The 18110-nt window shown below is 45.3% G+C and overlaps 1 protein-coding gene across 12 annotated transcripts; it reads right to left on the bottom strand.

Moving 5' to 3' along the window:
* Positions 1 to 238: 238 nt before the first annotated feature.
* LSM6 (LSM6 homolog, U6 small nuclear RNA and mRNA degradation associated) lies at positions 239 to 17029 on the bottom strand. Of its 12 annotated transcripts, none has more exons than XM_008267382.5 (7): positions 16937 to 17029; positions 15488 to 15589; positions 12822 to 12981; positions 12658 to 12740; positions 7676 to 7779; positions 2333 to 2446; positions 239 to 522 (listed from the first exon to the last, which is right to left on the bottom strand). In XM_008267382.5, exons 5-7 carry the CDS (start codon positions 7767 to 7769, stop codon positions 488 to 490), a joined length of 243 nt encoding a protein of 80 aa, XP_008265604.1. In that variant the 5' UTR covers positions 7770 to 7779; positions 12658 to 12740; positions 12822 to 12981; positions 15488 to 15589; positions 16937 to 17029; the 3' UTR covers positions 239 to 487. The 12 variants fall into 12 exon arrangements, with proteins under 12 accessions (XP_008265604.1, XP_008265603.1, XP_089158533.1 ...); XM_008267381.5 differs by having other exon boundaries at positions 12822 to 13024; XM_089302407.1 differs by having other exon boundaries at positions 16885 to 17029.
* Positions 17030 to 18110: the final 1081 nt, after the last annotated feature.

Consider the following 18110-nt stretch of genomic DNA (forward strand, 5'->3'; position numbering starts at 1 on the left):
CTGATGGGTGCTGTTTTCTAAGAGGTGACAGAATCAAGAGCTGAACTGCTGATGTCACGGCCCCTTTTTCATGGCCTCCCAATTCTCCTCCAAGTTTTGGGTGGCAAATAGAAGAGGATCGGATAAAGGGGAGTGGGCACTGCTCACGCACCCCATGCATTTCCGTCAGCTGAACAGCACAGCAGATCAGTGAAATGAGGCTGCTTGAAACTGAAAGAATCACAAGGGGAGAAACAGGTTTGTCTTTTTTTTTTATTCTTTTGGCATTTTGGATACTGAAATGGAGGTAAAAGAAATTGCCTATTGCAAAGAACTCTTTACAATTAAATTCACAATGTTATACATTCAACTTACTCCCATGTCAGTGAAAAATCACCGACTATTATGAAAGCAGAACAAATGATATCACCAAAGAACCAAACAACAGAACAGACAACTTCATATAATATACACGTCCCGCTACGCAAAGGACTTCTCTCCAGGGTCTTCACATTCGCCTCTTCTGTGTACTGATGTACAACACTGGAAAAAAACAAAAACCAAAACAACTGAAAATACAGTCTGCTCTTCAGGATCATGGTAGTAAGTTTTAAAAGCAAGTGGATTTTGCCTGACACATCTGCAAACTTAAAAGGACTTTCCAAGCATATAACCAACCAACTCTAGAACCACTGTGAGACAAGTTCTATGACTGTAGACCCACATGTGGTGTCTTCTAACACTGTGTCCTAATCTTATCTATGCATCAGACTGAGTTTGCAAACTGATCAAGGAAATAAAATAAAATATACCTGAGAGTCCCTGGAACGCTTCTCAATGAGAAGTACCATAACTGCACTTTGAGGGACATAAATCAATCTCCCAGGCCTGATTTCAGATGAATAATCATTAGTGTATTTGTATCCATCTCCCAGTACAAATGCTAAACCTGCTTATTTACCTTTTTAATTGAAACTGGATAAACAAGAATTGAGTTTTTGTTTTGTTTTGTTTTGTTTTGTTTTAAAGACCCCGAAGTTCTTCCTCTGGGTTTCCTGCTAGACTTTGAATGTTTGGTGCTATCCAAACTGTAGTCTGTGGCATATAGGGTACGTGAGAGTATGACAAAAATGAATAAAATGACCGGGTCACTCTGGTCAAGTTTTCACCCCAGGTGTGCCTCCCCACCCTTCCCCACGCCTGCTCAGAGGCATACAGGTTTGTTCACAGAACACAGCACAGGTTCATCAAGTCAGTCAGAATCCTCCTGAAGAGCCAGAGAGGGAGACTTGGGAGGCCAAAGGTAGCTGTCACTGACTACATCATGGGGATTCTAGAAAGGGAAGCATCAGCGTGTCAGCCCAAACAGCTTTGGGGGAGCTGAGCAGGCCCTCCACAGGTGAAAGGACCCGCCTCTCACTGTCACAGCACCTGCCCTCGTCCGCTGCCTCACCTCTGATCAGCTGTCAGAGGAGGTAAGACCACACCACCTCCCAGGAAATGGAGGAAATCAAATTAAGAACAATATGGAAAAGAGGAGAAGAAATGCTACACGCTGGAGTACTAAGAAGCAATCAAAACACACATATATTATGCTCGGAAGAAATACGGTGCTATGAAAACAGAGGACAGAATATCCATTATGAAAGTCAGAATGTTTACTTCACAGCAAAGGGAACCGGCTGTTGGGTGGACTGAAGAACTCCTTAGCCAGAAGTAAAGAAATCAACAGAAAAGCTGAACTCAAGAATCCCAGAGTTCTACTCAGGGGGTCAAAAAGTGGGGTTCAGTCTAGGAATAATTCTCATAATTCTGGTGCTTTCCCTTCCTGTCCCAGATCCACATGTGACTAGACTGGTAATCTATGTCTGAAACAAAGTATTTAAAACTATCTGCAGCAGTTATAGCAAAACACTCGCTGTTAAAAAGCTAAGTAATGTCAGGACCATATTTCCTACTGTGCCATTTTTGCCAAACTAAAGGGTACAAGCCTCCACAAAATGCATCTCAGCATTTACTACAGAAAGGACTTCTGGACTGGCCAAGCTCCAAATTACACAAAGCTCCAACCTCAGACTGCGAGAGGTGAGGTTATGTGGTGGGAGAATACAATACACCAGATTCAGGAGGGCAGGGGTGGGTGAGAACCCTTGGAAAGAGAGGGAAGGAAAGAATTTCTAGTTCCATAACTCCAAGGAGCTACAAACAAAGCACCGGTCACACAGAGGAGCTGAGCTCCAAACATTTAAAAATAAAACTAAAGCCAACTTTAAAACGATCTAGAAGATGCTCAGGTGGTGCTGACTGTAAGCGTATTTGGGTGGTGTAGAGGCGCACGATGCAGAAACGTTACCGTTGTTTCCTCGGATGAATGCGTCCCCGTACTTATTCTTCAGCTGTCCATTTACATACTCTTCTGTCTGCTCCAGGGCGATGTTCATGTAGCCGTCCAGGCAGGCCAGGACCCCTGGAGTCAGGCACAGTCAAGAAGGGGACATTCAAAGCATGCATGGTTGTCAACCACAGGGCACACCTTAGAGCTGCCAGTCTCCTGACTCATGAGCTCTTAGGTGCTCAATATAAAAACCCACAGTGAAATGAAACTCACTAGACTTACACACAACACGAGTCTTTACCCTCTGCCGATCTGAATGAAAGCGAGAGAGCACATAAGAAAGAGTCAGGCACCGGCTACTACCGGGAAAACAGTGAACCGTCCCTTCCCTAGTGGGATGTAGGATCACACACAGCAACTCTGGAAGCCTTCACCAAAGTAACCGAGTAAGAATATTCCAAGTAAAATCCTGTTCTTTGAAGGCGAACGACAGGAGTGGGCAATTATGCACGAACAAATGATCCTTGGTCCCTGTGGCATTTCTTACTTTAGCCGCTAAGTGAAATAGGGTCTGGCAGATTTATTTCATTCTTTCACAACATCTACGGCAGCAGATGAATGAACTCCAGGGTTAAGAGGAAGTCTCCACAATCTGTTAAAATAATAGAAGAGGAGACAGCAGGTGCTCCTGCAAGAACATCTTAAAGCTGTGACTCACGGAGGAGAGCAGCTTGAGAATACAGGGCAGCATATTGCATTCTAACACATCCCATTCTGTTTTGTTACAGTTACAATAATTTCAAATCAAAACTAATGGACGAAAGGGGCTAAAAACATTCTAGGGAGCTTTCAAAGAAACAGTTTGAGCAAATCTTTTTAATTGTGTTAAGATGGTGTAAATTCTGCAAACTGTGACCTGAAGATTTTTTTTTTAAAGACAAAAATCTGCAAGCCTCACTATCCAAAGTGGTATTTTTCTAGAAAAAAAAAAAGAAAAATTAAATAAAAACAAGCACAGATTTGATTCGATTAGCCGAGTCAATCGTTTCATTTAGTCTTAACTTCATTTATATGCTCCACACTCTCTGCCTATGCCCCCATTATCCTCTAAACAAAAAAGGGTCTTTTCAAAATTGTGTGTGTGGAACGAGAGCACAAGACATTAATCTAACAGAATTCCGCTGGAAGCTATAAACTTTCAAAGAACCAGCATGCATTGTGAGCAGTTCGTAACAACTATTTCTTAGCAAAAAAAGGCTTAAGACACAACTTTACAGTTTGTTTCCTGTTGTATTCTTTTATATCTAAACCACAATCAGAAATGAGCAAGAAACCTTTAAGATGTGATATGCAAATGCCTGAAGATTAATAAAGCAAAATAGACTAATGAAAATGTCTATTGTTATAACAAAGGTTAAAGCAAACCAACGTGTCAGGGTTAGAATTATAACCTTCTCCCTTCTTGTGGAGATCTACTATATTTTATAGAAAACAAGAGGTTTTCTTCAAACTTGAAAAGAAACCACTACAGAGAACTGCTGGTTTTTAAAAAATTATTTAACCACAAAATAAGCACATTATTTTAGTAAAGCTCTCTACTAATGTAAAATATTTGCTGTAGTCATCTAGGGACCATAAGCAGACATTTGTATACACAGAAAAATTAAGATTACTACCCACGGGAAAGGTGGCTCAATCTCCTCAGTAAACAAAGAAAATATAAAACAAATAGGATATTTAGTGCTTGTTGCCAATTAGATTGGAAAAGATGAGCAAGAGCTTATCCAAGGGTGATGAGGGTTCGCTAAGGACACACCTGTGCCCTGGTAGAGGGCCATTTGGCCTGCTCAGTGGCTCAGGCCTAGCCCAGGGAATTCACTCTAATGAGATCCTTGGACAAGTAAGTGTTCAAGATAGATGTGAAAAAACAGTTGTTTATCATAACCAAAAATTGGTAAAGACCTAAATGTCCACTAAAAGGAAATCAGTTAAAAACAACAACTATAAACTACGGCTTAGCCACACACACAGGGATTCTAATGCAGTCATTAAAAATCTCAACATTGTCATAGTACTAAACATGTTGTTTATTGTTAAAAAAAAAAAAAGGTTACATGTATGGCTGACTACGTTTAGCTGACTACATTTAGATAAAATTGTGCTTATTTGGGTTACTTCAAAAAGTTTGTTGAAGAATGAAATTAAGAGTATGAGTTTATTTCGTTGTGAAAATTTTTTCACAGTATGTGGAAAACGCATATTATGAAAAATCTACACACAGATTTCAAATTTTTCTGCAACAAAATAAACTCACACTTTTTTTCTCTATTGTTTGCTTTTAAATTTCTAAAAGTAAAACAAAACTAAAAGATGTATTACCTTTATATAAAGAACACTTCCCTTAAAGAATTCAGACCAAAATAAGGGCATGCTGATTGAGCTCCTCAGTAAAGTAGGTACTGGGGCCATGCTGTGGTAAGCAGATTAAACTGCAGCCATGTGGGTGCAGGTTCCACTCCCAGCTGCTCCACAGCGCACCTGGGAAAACAGTGGAAGATGGCCCAAATCCCTGGGCCCCTGTGGGAAAACTGGATGAAGCTCCTGGCTTTAGTCTGGTGCAACCCTGGCCATTGTGGCCATTTGGGGAGTGAACCAGCAGATGGAAGATCTCTCTTTCTCTCTCTCCCTCTCCCTCTCTGTGTAACTGTGCTTTTCAAATAAATAAACTTAAAAAAATAAAGTAGGTACTGAGAACATAATGAACAGAGCATCCCACCCTAATTAGTTGTGAAATAGTCTCAAGTCCCAGAAGTCTGTTATCTCTTCTAGGCTCCTCAAAGTTCACGGGTGAGAGACAATGCAGAGTTCATCTCAGAATGCGGTATAAATACACTAGTTTTGTTGTCAAAATCAAAATAAACTGGAGACATGTGATTAAAAGAAACTAAAGGAGTCCATAAAAACAGTCCAGTGGTTTCTTAAGCCTGGGTTTGAGTCCTAGCACACCACTCCCTAGGCGAGGCTAATTAACAAAGGCCTTATGGGATTTATTGAAGACACAATTGTTACAGTAATCAAAACATACTCATCATGTAGTAAGCCCTCAGTAAAATTAAATCGTTATACATGGAAAAAGTAAAAAGCTCAAAAGACTACTGTCATTATTGTTTAGAAAAGAGGCCAACAAAAAACCCAGTAACTCTGCCAGTAAGTAAGTTATCCTTACTTGTGATATATTCCAGGTAATTTAGTATCTTAATTTTGAAGATTCAAGAATTTAGTAATTTAAAAAGCAGAATTTGGGGGTCGGTGCTGTAGTGTAGTGGATCAAGTCCTGGCTGCTCCACTTCTGATCCAGGTATCTGCCAAGGCCTAGGAAAGCAGAAGATGGCCCAAGTACTTGGGCCCCTGCACCAGCGTGGGAGACCTGGAGGAAACTCCTGGCTCCTGGTTTCGGATCAGCCCAGCTCTAGCTGTTGTAGCCATCTGAGGAGTGAACCAGCAGATGGAAGACTTCTGTCTGTCCCTCTCTGCCTCTGCCTCTCTGTAACTCTGCCTTTCAAATAAATATAAATCTTAAAATAAAAAAAATTAAAAAACCAGAATTTGGGGGCAGGCATTCAGCCTAGAGATTAAAAGGCTTCTATCCCATAGTGGAGTACCTGAGTTCAAGTCCCAGCTCCAGCTACTGACTCCAGCTGCCTGCTAACGCTCACCCTGGAAGGCTGTAGGTGATAGTTCAAGTAGCTGAGTTCCTGCCAACCCCACGGGAGACCCGGATTGAGTTCCCAGCTCCTGGCTTTGTCCTGGCCCAGCCCCGGTTATCGTGGACATTTGGGGAGTGAACCAGTGCATGTGAGCTCTGTCTCTCATACACACAAAAAATTTTTATGTGTAATTTTTTTTAAGATTTATTTATTCGAAAGGCAGAGTGACAGAACAAGAGATCCTCCATACATTGATTCACTCGGCTGCAATAGCTGAGACTGGTTCAGGCTAAAGTTAGGAACCTGGAACACTATCCAGGTCTCCCACGTGGGTGGCAGGGACCCAAGCACTTGTGCCATCTTCCACTGCCTTCCCAGGTGCCTTAGCAGGGAACTGGATCCTTCGGAAGTGGGGCAGCAGGGACTCAAACTGGTGCTCAGCTCAACCTGCTGTGCTACAATGCAGGTCGCTTACATGGAATTTGATGACTTTCCTTCCGTTAACTTCAGAAGCATCACGGCCTCTTTTTAAAAGAATATTCTCAGGCCGGCGCTGTGGTGTTGCGGGTTAAGCCACCGCCTGCAGTGCCGGCATCCCATATGGGCAATGGTTCAAGACCTGGCTGCTCTACTTCAGATCCAGCTCTCTGCTGTGGCCTGAGAAAGCAGTGGAGGATGGTCAAGTACTTGGGATCCTGCCCCCATGTGGGAGTCCCGGAGGAAGCTCCTGGCTTCAGAGCGGCACAGCTCTGGCTGTTGCAGCCAATTAGGGAGTAAACCAGCGGATGGAAGACCTCTCTCTCTGTTTCTTCTTCTCTCTCTGTGTAACTCTTTCAAATAAATCAATAAATCTTTATATATATATATATATATAAAAGTATTTTCTACAGGAACAGAAGGGAGCCTTTGGCTACCACACATTATACTAACAGGAAGTTCATGTTGTAAAGTTATACATCTAAACAGCTGCCTGCCAATCTTGAATACTTAAGCAACAACCAATAATGCTACACACACCAAGGTTTTCTTCATAACCACTCATTCATGCCTGAGTTGAGTGGGCACTGCTGGCTACTCCCAGGGAACTCAGGGACACACGATCTCAGAGCTGGGACAGGAGACAGCATTACAAACTCTGCTACCACAATTGTCTCTCACGGTCCCTGGGCGCACAGCACTCGAGAAGCTACCTGAGATACATCCCATGCTGGAGTGCCTGGTTTGAGTCCTGGCTACCCTGCTTCCCTACCAGTGCACACTCGGGGACACAGGCAACATGTGACGGCCCAAATACCTGAGTCCCTGAGTCCCTGGGTCCCTGGGTCCCTGGGTCCCTGGGTCCCTGCCACCCACATAGGAAGACTTAGACTGCGTTCTAGGCGCCCAGCTTCAGCTAGGCTCCTAACTGTTGCAGCATTTAGGGAGCAAACAAGCAGATAGATGACTTCTGTCTGTGTCTCTTTCTCTCATTCTTTCAAATAAAATTTGTTTTGGAAAAGGAAAAATCTCAGATATAGAAAAAGAGCTAGGCATAAAAACTGTTGATGCCAGTACTTTTCTGGTCTACTGGGTATACTTAAGAGGTTAATAAAAATCAGTAAGCCACATTTACTTATTTAGTTACACCAGTAAGGATGAAACATGAAAATATTACCTCGATAATCCACTCCAGAATTTAATTTTACCACAACTGGTCGTCCGATGATTTGCTTTAAGAAGTCACTAGGGGTTTGCTTCCGCAGACTCATTTTAACAATCCTGATCAGAAATATGAAAGGGAGGAACAAGCGTTAAGACAAAAGCTAATTATTCAACAAAAACTCTTGAAGCCCTTAACACGGTTCTAGGAAATCAAGTATGAAAGCACCACGTTTGAAGACTCATTACTTCTCAACTAGTAACGCGACAGCTAAGTGTTTTCAGTACTAGGAGCCACTCAGGCAAGTGTTTCACAGCCATCATCTCCTTCAGTCCCAACAAACCCACTCATTAGAGTTGTTTACAGAGCACCGACTCTTGTCACTTGTCACTACGGTCTCACAGCCATTATGTTCTTCACAACACTCTTCCTCCACCCAGTGCTGAGACCTCCGCTAAGAGCCCTGTGAACACTACCAAAGTTACTGTTTACAGCAATCCTGGGGAGAATCGCTTAATATCCCCATTTTGCTGACGAAAATAAAGACATAAAAAGAGTAATTAATTTGCCTTTAAACTGTGATGAAACCAAAGTATACTGGAACCTTCAAACTCAAATCAGGCCTGGTGCAGGGGCCACACCAAGCAGGGTAGGTACATCCCGGAACAACTGATGCCTCAATGTAGCTCTGAACGTAACAACTGCAATCACACTTGAAAGCTGCTACTTGAGTACACCCTATGCCAGCACCTTCCCAAGCACATTCTATGTATTAATCCACTCAAACCACGCTGCCCCACGAGGTGGGAATCATTTTCCCCCTATTTTACAGATGAAGAACCAGACACAGGAAGTTAAACCTCTTGCTCAAGGTCAACCAGTCAGTAAGCAGCCAGCCAGCCCATGCTCTAAATCACAACCTTAAATGGTCTTCTGAAAGTCTCTGATGTACCCAAATATTCTGCATTACCTGATTACAATTATCACAAATATGTGCACTACAAATGAAAAAAGTCTCAAAATTCAAGTATGATAGGAGTCCGAAACAGACAGCATTACACACTCAAATTAGTCACATCAGACTTGCAAAGTTGTCCGTTACTCCCTCAACACTGTTATACAACAGCACCGTCTCTAAAATTCTTAGTAAGGAGTGGGCATGCGGCCCAGCAGTTAAGATGCAGGTCAGGATGCCCGCATCCCTCGTCAGAGAGCCTGGGCTCAGTAGCTGCTCCAGCGCCTGATTCCAACTTCTTGCTAATGCAATCCCTAGGAAGCAGCAGTGATGACTCAGGTGGCTGGGCTCCTGCCACCCACGTGGGAGACCTGGAGTGACTTCCTGGCTTCGGCCCTGTCTGATCCCTGCCATTGTGGGCATCTGAAGAGTCACCCAGGGATTGACGTAGTGGGTAAAGTCAAACGCTGGTTTGAGTCTCAGCTGCTCTACTTTTGATCCAGCTCCCTAATGGCCTAGGAAAAGCAGTAGAAGGTGGCCCAAGTGTTTGAGCTTCTGCCACCCACATGGGAAACCTGGATTGAAGCTCCTGGCTCCCGGCTCTGGCCTGGCCCAGCCTTGACAGTTGCAACCATTTGGGGAGTGAACCAGAAGATGAAGGATTTTTCTGTAACTCTTTTTTTTTTTTTAAGATTTATTTATTTATTTGAAAGGCAGAGTTACACAGAGAGAGAAGGAGAGGCAGAGAGAGAGAGAGAGAGAGAGAGAGAGAGAGAGGTCTGCCATCTGCTGGTTCACTCCCCAGATGGCCACATCAGCCGGAGCTTTGTCGACCCGAAGCCAGGAGCCAGGAGCTTCTTCCAGGCCTCCCACACTGGTGCAGGGCCCAAGGACTTGGGCCATCTTCTACTGCTTTCCCAGGCCATAGCAGAGAGCTGGATCGGAAGAGGAGCAGCCGGGACTAGAACCGGTGCCCATATGGGATGCCAGTGCTTAGGCCAGGGCTTTAACCCGCTGCGCCACAGTGCTGGCCCCTCTCTGTAACTCTTTCAAATAAGTAAATAGATCTTGAAAAATTAAAAAAAAAAAAAAATAGTGACCCACTGATGTGTGCAGGGAGCTCACATTCTCTTTCTCTGCCTCTCAAATAAATTTTTAAAAGCTTATCATTAAAAATAAATAATTTCATGAAATAAATGAACAAAATTGCAATTACTTAACAAACCTGAGTAAAAAAGACTTTGGAAGTTAATCTTCTGTTTCATTCAAGTTCAGAACTTATTTCATAATGATATGGCACTGAGACTTAAAAATTAATATGGACAACACTCTTCTATGGACTCTCTTGAAGAACCAACTTGGTTATTTTTTAATCAAAACGTTCACTAAACATTCTTCCATTGAACACAGCTGCTTACTGCTTTCCAAACACACCCACTCCATGACCTCCACTCGGGTTTAGGACCACTGTTTGCTGATGCTCTCACAGCGGATCTGTGCTAGGTAATGGGCTTTTCGTTTGTTCGACAAACATGCACATGCACACAGCGAACAAAGAAATTCAGAAATACTTCCTACACTGAAGCTCTGACTTTAAAGAACTCAGACTCTACATGGAAAATTTAAAGTCTTCTTTAAAAAAAAAAAAAAAAGGCCAGTGCCACGGCTCACTAGGCTAATCTTCCGCCTGCGGCGCCGGTACCCCAGGTTCTAGTCCCGGTCGGGGCGCTGGATTCTGTCCCGGATGGCCCAAGTACTTGGGCCCTGCACCCGCATGGGAGACCAGGAGAAAGCACCTGGCTCCTGGCTTCAGATCAGCGCGGTGCACTGTCCGCAGCGGCCACTGGGGGGTGAACCAACAGAAAAGGAAGACCTTTCTCTCTGTCTCTCTCTCTCACTGTCCACTCTGCGTGTCAAAAAAAAAAAAAAAAAAAAAAGTCTTCTTTAAAGGGCATGAAGGTTGGCGCCGTGGCTCACTAGGCTAATCTTCTGCCTTGCAGCACCGGCACACCAGGTTCTAGTCCCAGTCGGGGCACCGGATTCTGTCCCTGTTGCCCCTCTTCCAGGCCAGCTCTCTGCTGTGGCCAGGGAGTGCAGTGGAGGATGGCCAAGTACTTGGGCCCTGCACCCCATGGAAGACCAGGATAAGTACCTGGCTCCTGCCATCGGATCAGCGCGGTGTGCCGGCCAGCAAGCCGGCCGCAGCAGCCATTGGAGGGTAAACCAACGGCAAAAGGAAGACCTTTCTCTCTGTCTCTCTCTCTCACTGTCCACTCGGCCTGTCAAAAATAAATAAATAAATAAAGGGCATGAAGAAATAAAAGTGATCATAACTGAAGTACAATTTTTCTTTAACCAAGAAAAGTCAACATCCTAAGTTAAATAAAATAAAAAATACAGAAACTATCATTTGTACCATATGGCTTGGAAGATTCTTGTTTTTATTTTATTTTTTAAAAGATATATTTATTTGAAAGGCAGAGTTACAGAGAGGCAGAGGCAGAGAGAGAGAAAGGTCTTCCATCCACTGGTTTGTTCCCCAGATGGCTGCAATGGCTGAAGCTATGCTGATCTGAAACCAGGAGCCAGGAGCTTCTTCCAGGTCTCCCACATGGGTGCAGGGGCCCAAGGACTTGGGCCATCTTCCACTGCTTTCCCAGGCCATAGCAAGGAGCTGGATCGGAAGTGGAGCAGCCAGGACTCAAACCAGCACCTATATGGGATGCCAGCACTGCAGGCAGTGGCCCCACCCGCTATGCCATAGGGCTGACCCTAAAAGATTTCTTTAAAACGTGATCAACTGATTATTTTGTTTTGCAAATTTTAATTTAATTTTTCCACTGAACTGGCACTTACTTTTTTAGCCACACAGTCTCAACAGATGTCTAAAATTATAACTATTATTCAGGACAACTTCTAATAATCCGGGACTCGGTCCACATAGTAATTTTATTTATGCTGTTTTTAAGTAAAAAGAGAAAAATTACAAGGTAAATACTCCAACAGATTCGAATACCTTTAATGACTTTGGTAAAAACGAACCTCCCTGTTTGTCTATAAACTATCTTATTTTTGTCTCAAAGATGAGCTGTTTTGTGGTTAGATACTTCTACAGAACTATTAACTCTCCAGATCTGACAGAAACTCAACTCTTGAGTTTTAGGATAATATCCTATCACAACCGTCACATCACATTATGCCGGTTTCTTCATGTATGAAACTACGATAGGACTAGCTGTTCGTGTTAAGCAATTCGTGTTAAAATACACCGGTGATGTGAAAATCTAGTTCACAGAAAAATTATTAACTACTTATTAGTACTTTCAAGTACTCCTAGAATTCACATATTTACAGTTTAGCATGAAAAATAAATTGAAAAGAAAAAATTGGAAGAGTTAAAAATTAGTGACAGTGGGGCCAGCCCTGTGGCATAGTAGGCCAAGCCTTTGTGTTTAGCACTGGCCTCCCATGCGGGCCCCTGTTCGTGTCCTGGCTGCTCCTCTTCTGATCCAGTTCTCTGTTACGGCGTGGGAAAGCAGTGAAAAATGGCCCAAGTGCATGGGCCCCTGCAGCTGTGTTGGAGACCCAAAAGAAGCTCCTGGCTTCAGATTGGCCCAGCTCCCGCCATTGCAGCCATTTGGAGAGTGAACCAGCAGATGGAAGACCTTTCTGTCTCTCCTTCTCACTGTCTGTAACACTGCCTCTCAAATAAATAAATAAATAAAATCTTAAGAAAGAATACCACCCTAGACTGTAAGGTGTTTAACAGTACTGTTTTGAGAATGGTATTAACTTTCCACACCTTTATAAAAAGGACAGATAAGTTTTCCTAGTCTCACTAAAGACAACGCCTCTATTAGGCCTCATCTTTATTGCAATCACATCCGTCCCCTTGGGAAGGCAGTCAACATGTCACACTTGCACAGAATACCTGCTGAGATGCAGGCACACAGGGCCTTGGACTTTCAGAGTCTACACTAAAGAGGGGTAAAAAAAAAGATGGAGAATTTCACAACGGGTCTATTTGCACAGAAGTACGTACAGAGAAGGCCACAGAAAGACTCGTCCAGCCCAGGTGCAGCAAATCCAAGGACAGTTTCTGGAGAATACGACGCCTGAGCCAAGCTGGAAGGAAAAGGAGTCCACCAAGTGAAAGGAGAAAGACAAGGGGCCACGCGCTTGGATCTGAAGGTAAACGCTACATACAGGGGCCGGAGAAAAAGCTGTGGAAGGGCTCCTTCACGCGGAACACAGGCTGCAGCTCCAAGTCTAGTTCCCAGACCCGAATCATTAGGGTCCCTTGGAGACTCCACTCAACAGCTCTGGGGCAGGACCCGGGAGTCCGTCTGTGTGATCCTGGGTGATTCTGACGAATCAGGAAGGGGAATGCTGTTGTCAGTTTTTGGCACCTGGGGGTGTGGGGAAGAGGAGGGCTGTGTAAGCAGGAGTGTCCTTGGGTTCTGTGTTCTGCTTTGGGGAGCTGAGTGCAGAGAAGCCACGTCACTTAGTTCTGGCATCTGGCTGTCTCTGAAATAACCTTCACGATCTACGGTCTTATGTCACTTACTTCTCTAGATGGGGCTCTGCTCCCTGGAAGAACAGTCAGTCACACGAAAGGAAGGGCTACCAACGAGCTCCTCGACTGTCCTGCAGAGTGCCTGCCTTCGGCTAAATCTCTCGTGAAAAATACTTTTGAAAGTATCTGGAAGGACTTTGGGTGCTTCAAACACATTTTACACATCACTTCAGGAGAGCCACATCTTTTACATTAGTCTTCATTAGGCTTCCTGGGTCCTCCCTGGTACTTAATGACTCGCCCATAAATCCATTTTGTATGAGTAAATTGGTCTTGACATCACAATTTTTCCCATCGCTTGGCTCAAGTAATTTTAAGTTTTCATCTTTTAAATTGGAAAAGGCAGAAGGAACACTTCTGACAACCTCTGAAGCAAGAGATGAGACTCTTGAACCATGAACACATGCGGAGGAAAACCTCTTCGTTCTGCAGGGTCACCTTGCCTACACGTCTCCCTTCAAAACGCAAGCCACAGTCATGCTCTGCGCCTCCCCCTCCACGGACTCCTGCCCAGGCCTGGTCTCACTGACCTATTTTCCTAAACGGCTACGAAGGCAGAGGCAGTATATTTCCTGTCAGAAGTGACCAAGAGGTCTGGCACAGAATACCTGGGAGCCTCCCTGCGGGGTTTTCTGGGAAAAGAACAGGGGGGAAACAAGACCAAACTGTAGTCAGCCAAAGCTGGGATTCACGTAGAAAGCCCGTGAGGTGGAAAGCAGAACTAAGGCTTGACCCCAAAGCCAGAGCCCTGTCGAAGGTACACACAGCGGCCCTTCCGAATACGCCAAGGTTCTCCTGTCACACCTGGGAATGGCCACAGAGAGAGAGATTCAGTCCAAGAGTAGTGGCATTGCAGGGGAAATGCCCTTTAGTGATGACTACTGTAAACTAGCCTGCAAACACACATCACGGCCAGTGGGACGAAACACCCAGCGCGATTCTGAGCCATGCCACCGAGCCGAAGATGTGCAAATCCTTTGTCTGGGCAAAGTTCACCTGGGGAGCTAGGGTGTTCAGAGTTTAGGGTGAAAGCAATTTGAGAAGCAAAAAATTGCAAGGGAGCCTAACCTTATAACCCAAGTAAACACAGCATTGGACTCATATCCATGTCTGAGGAGGGCGTCAGACAGCGAGTAGGAACAGCTCTCTAAATACACTCCCCACGGGAGTGCCTGCCTGGCCTCTGAAGATGTCAACGGAGGCTACTTCCAAGGGCCAAGTCCGTCCACTCACAGCACCTCTGTCCACCCTGTCGCAGCCCTCGTCAGGTTGATTTGCGACAGGTTGCCTAAGGCTGTGGGAGAGAAATTCAAGGCCAGTGCCAAGCAATACCCCTGTGCCAGCCCCATGCCTGCTAGCCCCAATTACGGGTACAGTGACCAGTACATTATCATGCATGTATTTAAATAGCTAGTAACCTAGTGGTAAGGCTATTACTGCCCAGCAAATAAGGGGGAAATGGAAAAGAGAAAACAGGAAGGGTTGTGGGCTGTCAAGAACAAGGGGCGTCTGAATCTGCAGGAAAGTCTTCAAAATGCAGACTCCTGAAGCACACTCAGGCCAAGAGGCACTGCAATCTCCACTTTAGGAAGTCCCCCAGGTAACTCCTCTAGGCAAGTGGTCTTGCCCCCTCCCTCAGGAAGTCCCCCAGGTAACTCCTCTAGGCAAGTGGTCTTGCCCCCTCCCTCAGGAAGTCCCCCAGGTAACTCCTCTAGGCAAGTGGTCTTGCCCCCTCCCTCGGGGAACTTGGGAAATCTCTGGATTGTCTACCTGACAGAGGGTACTGCTGGTGCCTGGGGGACACTGACCACCAGTCTTGCTACACATTCTGCCACACACAGCGCAGCACCCTCAGCGGAGGATTAGCTAGTCCCACATGTTGACTACACTGAGAGATCCTGCAATAAGCCCTAAAATTTAAAAAAAAAAAAAAATCCACCATTCTCTGGTCTTAAAAACAAGAATTTTAAAGAAATCTTCAAGGTATAACAAATGAAAATGAACACAGTTCAGTCTAACCAGATGATGAAGTGTTAGTTATATCTTACTAGGGATATTTTATTCCCAAATACAGGGAATCTGAAAACAACTGTCAAGTTCTTGAAGGGGTGGCCTTTCTATGTAATGAACTTCTAGTCCTGGCCTTGCAAATGGTCACTCTTTCATTTTCCAGTGCTATGGATACCTCAGATGATTAAAACCTCTCAACAAGTCACTCAGCACAATTCTAAAAGGAGCAAATCCAAGCGCCACAGTTCGGTGAGAGTCTGTCTGATGCTGCGTGAAGAGTACTCACTTGGGAGGCAGGAAACCTGAGTTCTAATTCCAGCTCTGCTACCGAATTAGCTGTGACTTGGATAACTCATCATTTCACCTCTCAAGGCCCCGGCTTTCTCATCTGCAAAATAAGGGAATTATGCCAGATGACCACTGAAATCTCTCTCTGCTCTAACGTCCAGTTAGCCTACGCAGTAACTCCAAAATACACACACGCGTGGATGTGCGTGCACACACACACACACTCATACTCTCACATGCCTCTGCAGACTCCCGCACAAGATTCAAGCAAGCAGAACTGCACAACACTGCAGTCATAAATGACAACACCTGCAAACAGACGCTCCACCTCCCTGTTTGGCAGGTTGGAAATATATTATGAGCCACCAGACTTTTCATGAAATAAGCTCAGTTGTATTAAAATTACGTAAACTACTAGGGCTGTTTTTGAGGACAAGCTGTCCATGTGTATGAAGACTAAAGAAACACCTTATATGATTACAGAATGTAATGTAGTAATTTCTGCGAATCCAGCTCGAGAAAACACCGCAACACTGTTAGGGAAACTTCTTATCATGGATACTAAAATCAAACAGGAACCGAAAAACAACTTAGATTTTTCCACAGTAGGGGAATAGCTAAGCAATGTATGGGACTTACACAATGACAGACTGGGCAGCCGAGCTAAGGGAAATACAAAACCAGAAATGACAGATACTTAGATGGAGTTTTTAAACGGAAGAGGAAATCGATACTGTTAATAAAATGTGTACCGTCTTAGCTACAGCACGAACTAGTACACACAACAGCAAGAGACCGTGGCTGGTGGGATTTGGTGAGGACTAGCTTCTCCACTTCCAAGTTGCCTACAACAGTCCCGTCTTACTGATAGGGAGAGGTAGGAGAAAGGCACGCGGGGAGAGCCTTTATCAACGCGAGGTGCACCTGCGGTTCTCAGTCGTCCGAAGCAAAATACCCACTCGGCTCGCACGTGCACATTCCCGCCCAGAAAACTATGGGAACCGGGTTGGGGCCCCGACTCGACCGCCCAGCTCCTCCCAAGATCTGCCGTAGCCACCCTCGTGGCGTGGTCCTGAGTACCGGGCGGAGCCGGGACCCGCCTGCGGGCTCGGCTTTCCCGCGGAATCCCCGGGCTAGCGTCGGGGTTCCCTGGAACCTGAGCCGGTGCCGCAGCTCACCACACGCTGCCGGCGCCCGCCACCCGGGACCCCACGGCCACCCCAAGCCCGCTCGAGAGCGCGTGGGCGCGGCATTCCGCCGGCACCGGCTCCGGCGGGCTCCGAGGTCCGTGCTCCCTCCAGGGGTGCCAAGCCGCTCCCGCCGGGCCCTCCTCCCCGGGCCCGGAGCCGCCGCAGTCGCCGCTTCTCCGCGAGACGGCACCCGGGGGCCTCGAACCTGAGGCTGCGCGCGCGGCCCCGACGTATGCCCACGCGGCAGTCCGCCTCACCTCTCGGCCGGGATCCAGAACCCTCACTCCAGGCGGCCCCCAAGCCCGGCCTCCACGGACAATCGCAGCGAAAACCGAAACCGCCGAGGAAGCGGCACTTTCCAGCTTCAGCCAATCAGTGCTTTCCTCGACTACGGGAGCCCGCGGCACCCGAAAAGGTCCAACCTCGCCGGAGCGCGCAGCTCCGAGTCTCGGGGTTTATCTAAGGGCAGAATTGGCGCAACCGGTTAATGCAGCAAGCGCCAGAGTTCCCCCTTTTAACAGAAAGGCTAATGTGGAGACAAAACAAACCTCCAAAAAGCGGCAGGTGATCTTTTGAGCAAGATCTTTCTGCAGAAGTGTAAGAAAGAACTTGAACTCATAGGAAACTGTAATTTAATCACTAAAAAAAATGATGATGCGTTCGTACCCAGAAATATCCTTGAATAATTTATAGAAAATAAGCAGCCTCAAGTCTTTAAATTCACCTTCGAATATTAAGTGTCTGAAGACTACGGCATTGTTAGCAAGAGGATTGTTTCCATGGCAATGTTAATTGATACAAAAAGAATAGCATCACTACTGTAACTCCAAGTTATAATGGCTTGAGTTGCATTCTGTGATAAACCAGTCCCAATTGGAAATGGTGTTCAGACCTTGTTTACGTTGCTGCTGTGGGAGCTTGGTTTGGTGAATTCTCAATATTCTTGCTATTCACAGAAATGAAGAGGAGAATGAAAACCCATTGATTCCTGTATTCCAAGACTTGATTCCTTTGATTTCCTGCACTCACCCACTCATCAGCTTAAGAGTTCTACTCTAATTCTGTTCGTGATTTGTAACACTAGGAACAAAGTGATAATATCCTTAGAACACATTCTTAAACCTGGATGTTATGGGATGTAAAATGTGTAGGTTTTTTCTAAGACGAATTTCCTCCTCTTGTGACCTCCCTCTCAGCTGAAGGCAGAAGACCCTTTGACTGACTCCATGAGCACAGAATAAGTGGGTGTGATCTGAGGAAGAAGAAAGGCTTCTTTATATCCTTCCAGAAAAGCTCAGTTTGGGTAAAGACCAAAACAGTTACAGATTTCCTGCGCAGGCTCTTTTTGAAGTTCTTGCAATGTAGAAAGTAATGTAAAGTACCATTGAAATCAAATAATGAACTGCAAAGAACACACGTAGTAAGATGGGA

Source organism: Oryctolagus cuniculus, chromosome 8 (assembly GCF_051225735.1).
Source record: "Oryctolagus cuniculus isolate XC-2025 breed Fujian yellow rabbit chromosome 8, ASM5122573v1, whole genome shotgun sequence".
NCBI lineage: Eukaryota > Metazoa > Chordata > Mammalia > Lagomorpha > Leporidae > Oryctolagus > Oryctolagus cuniculus.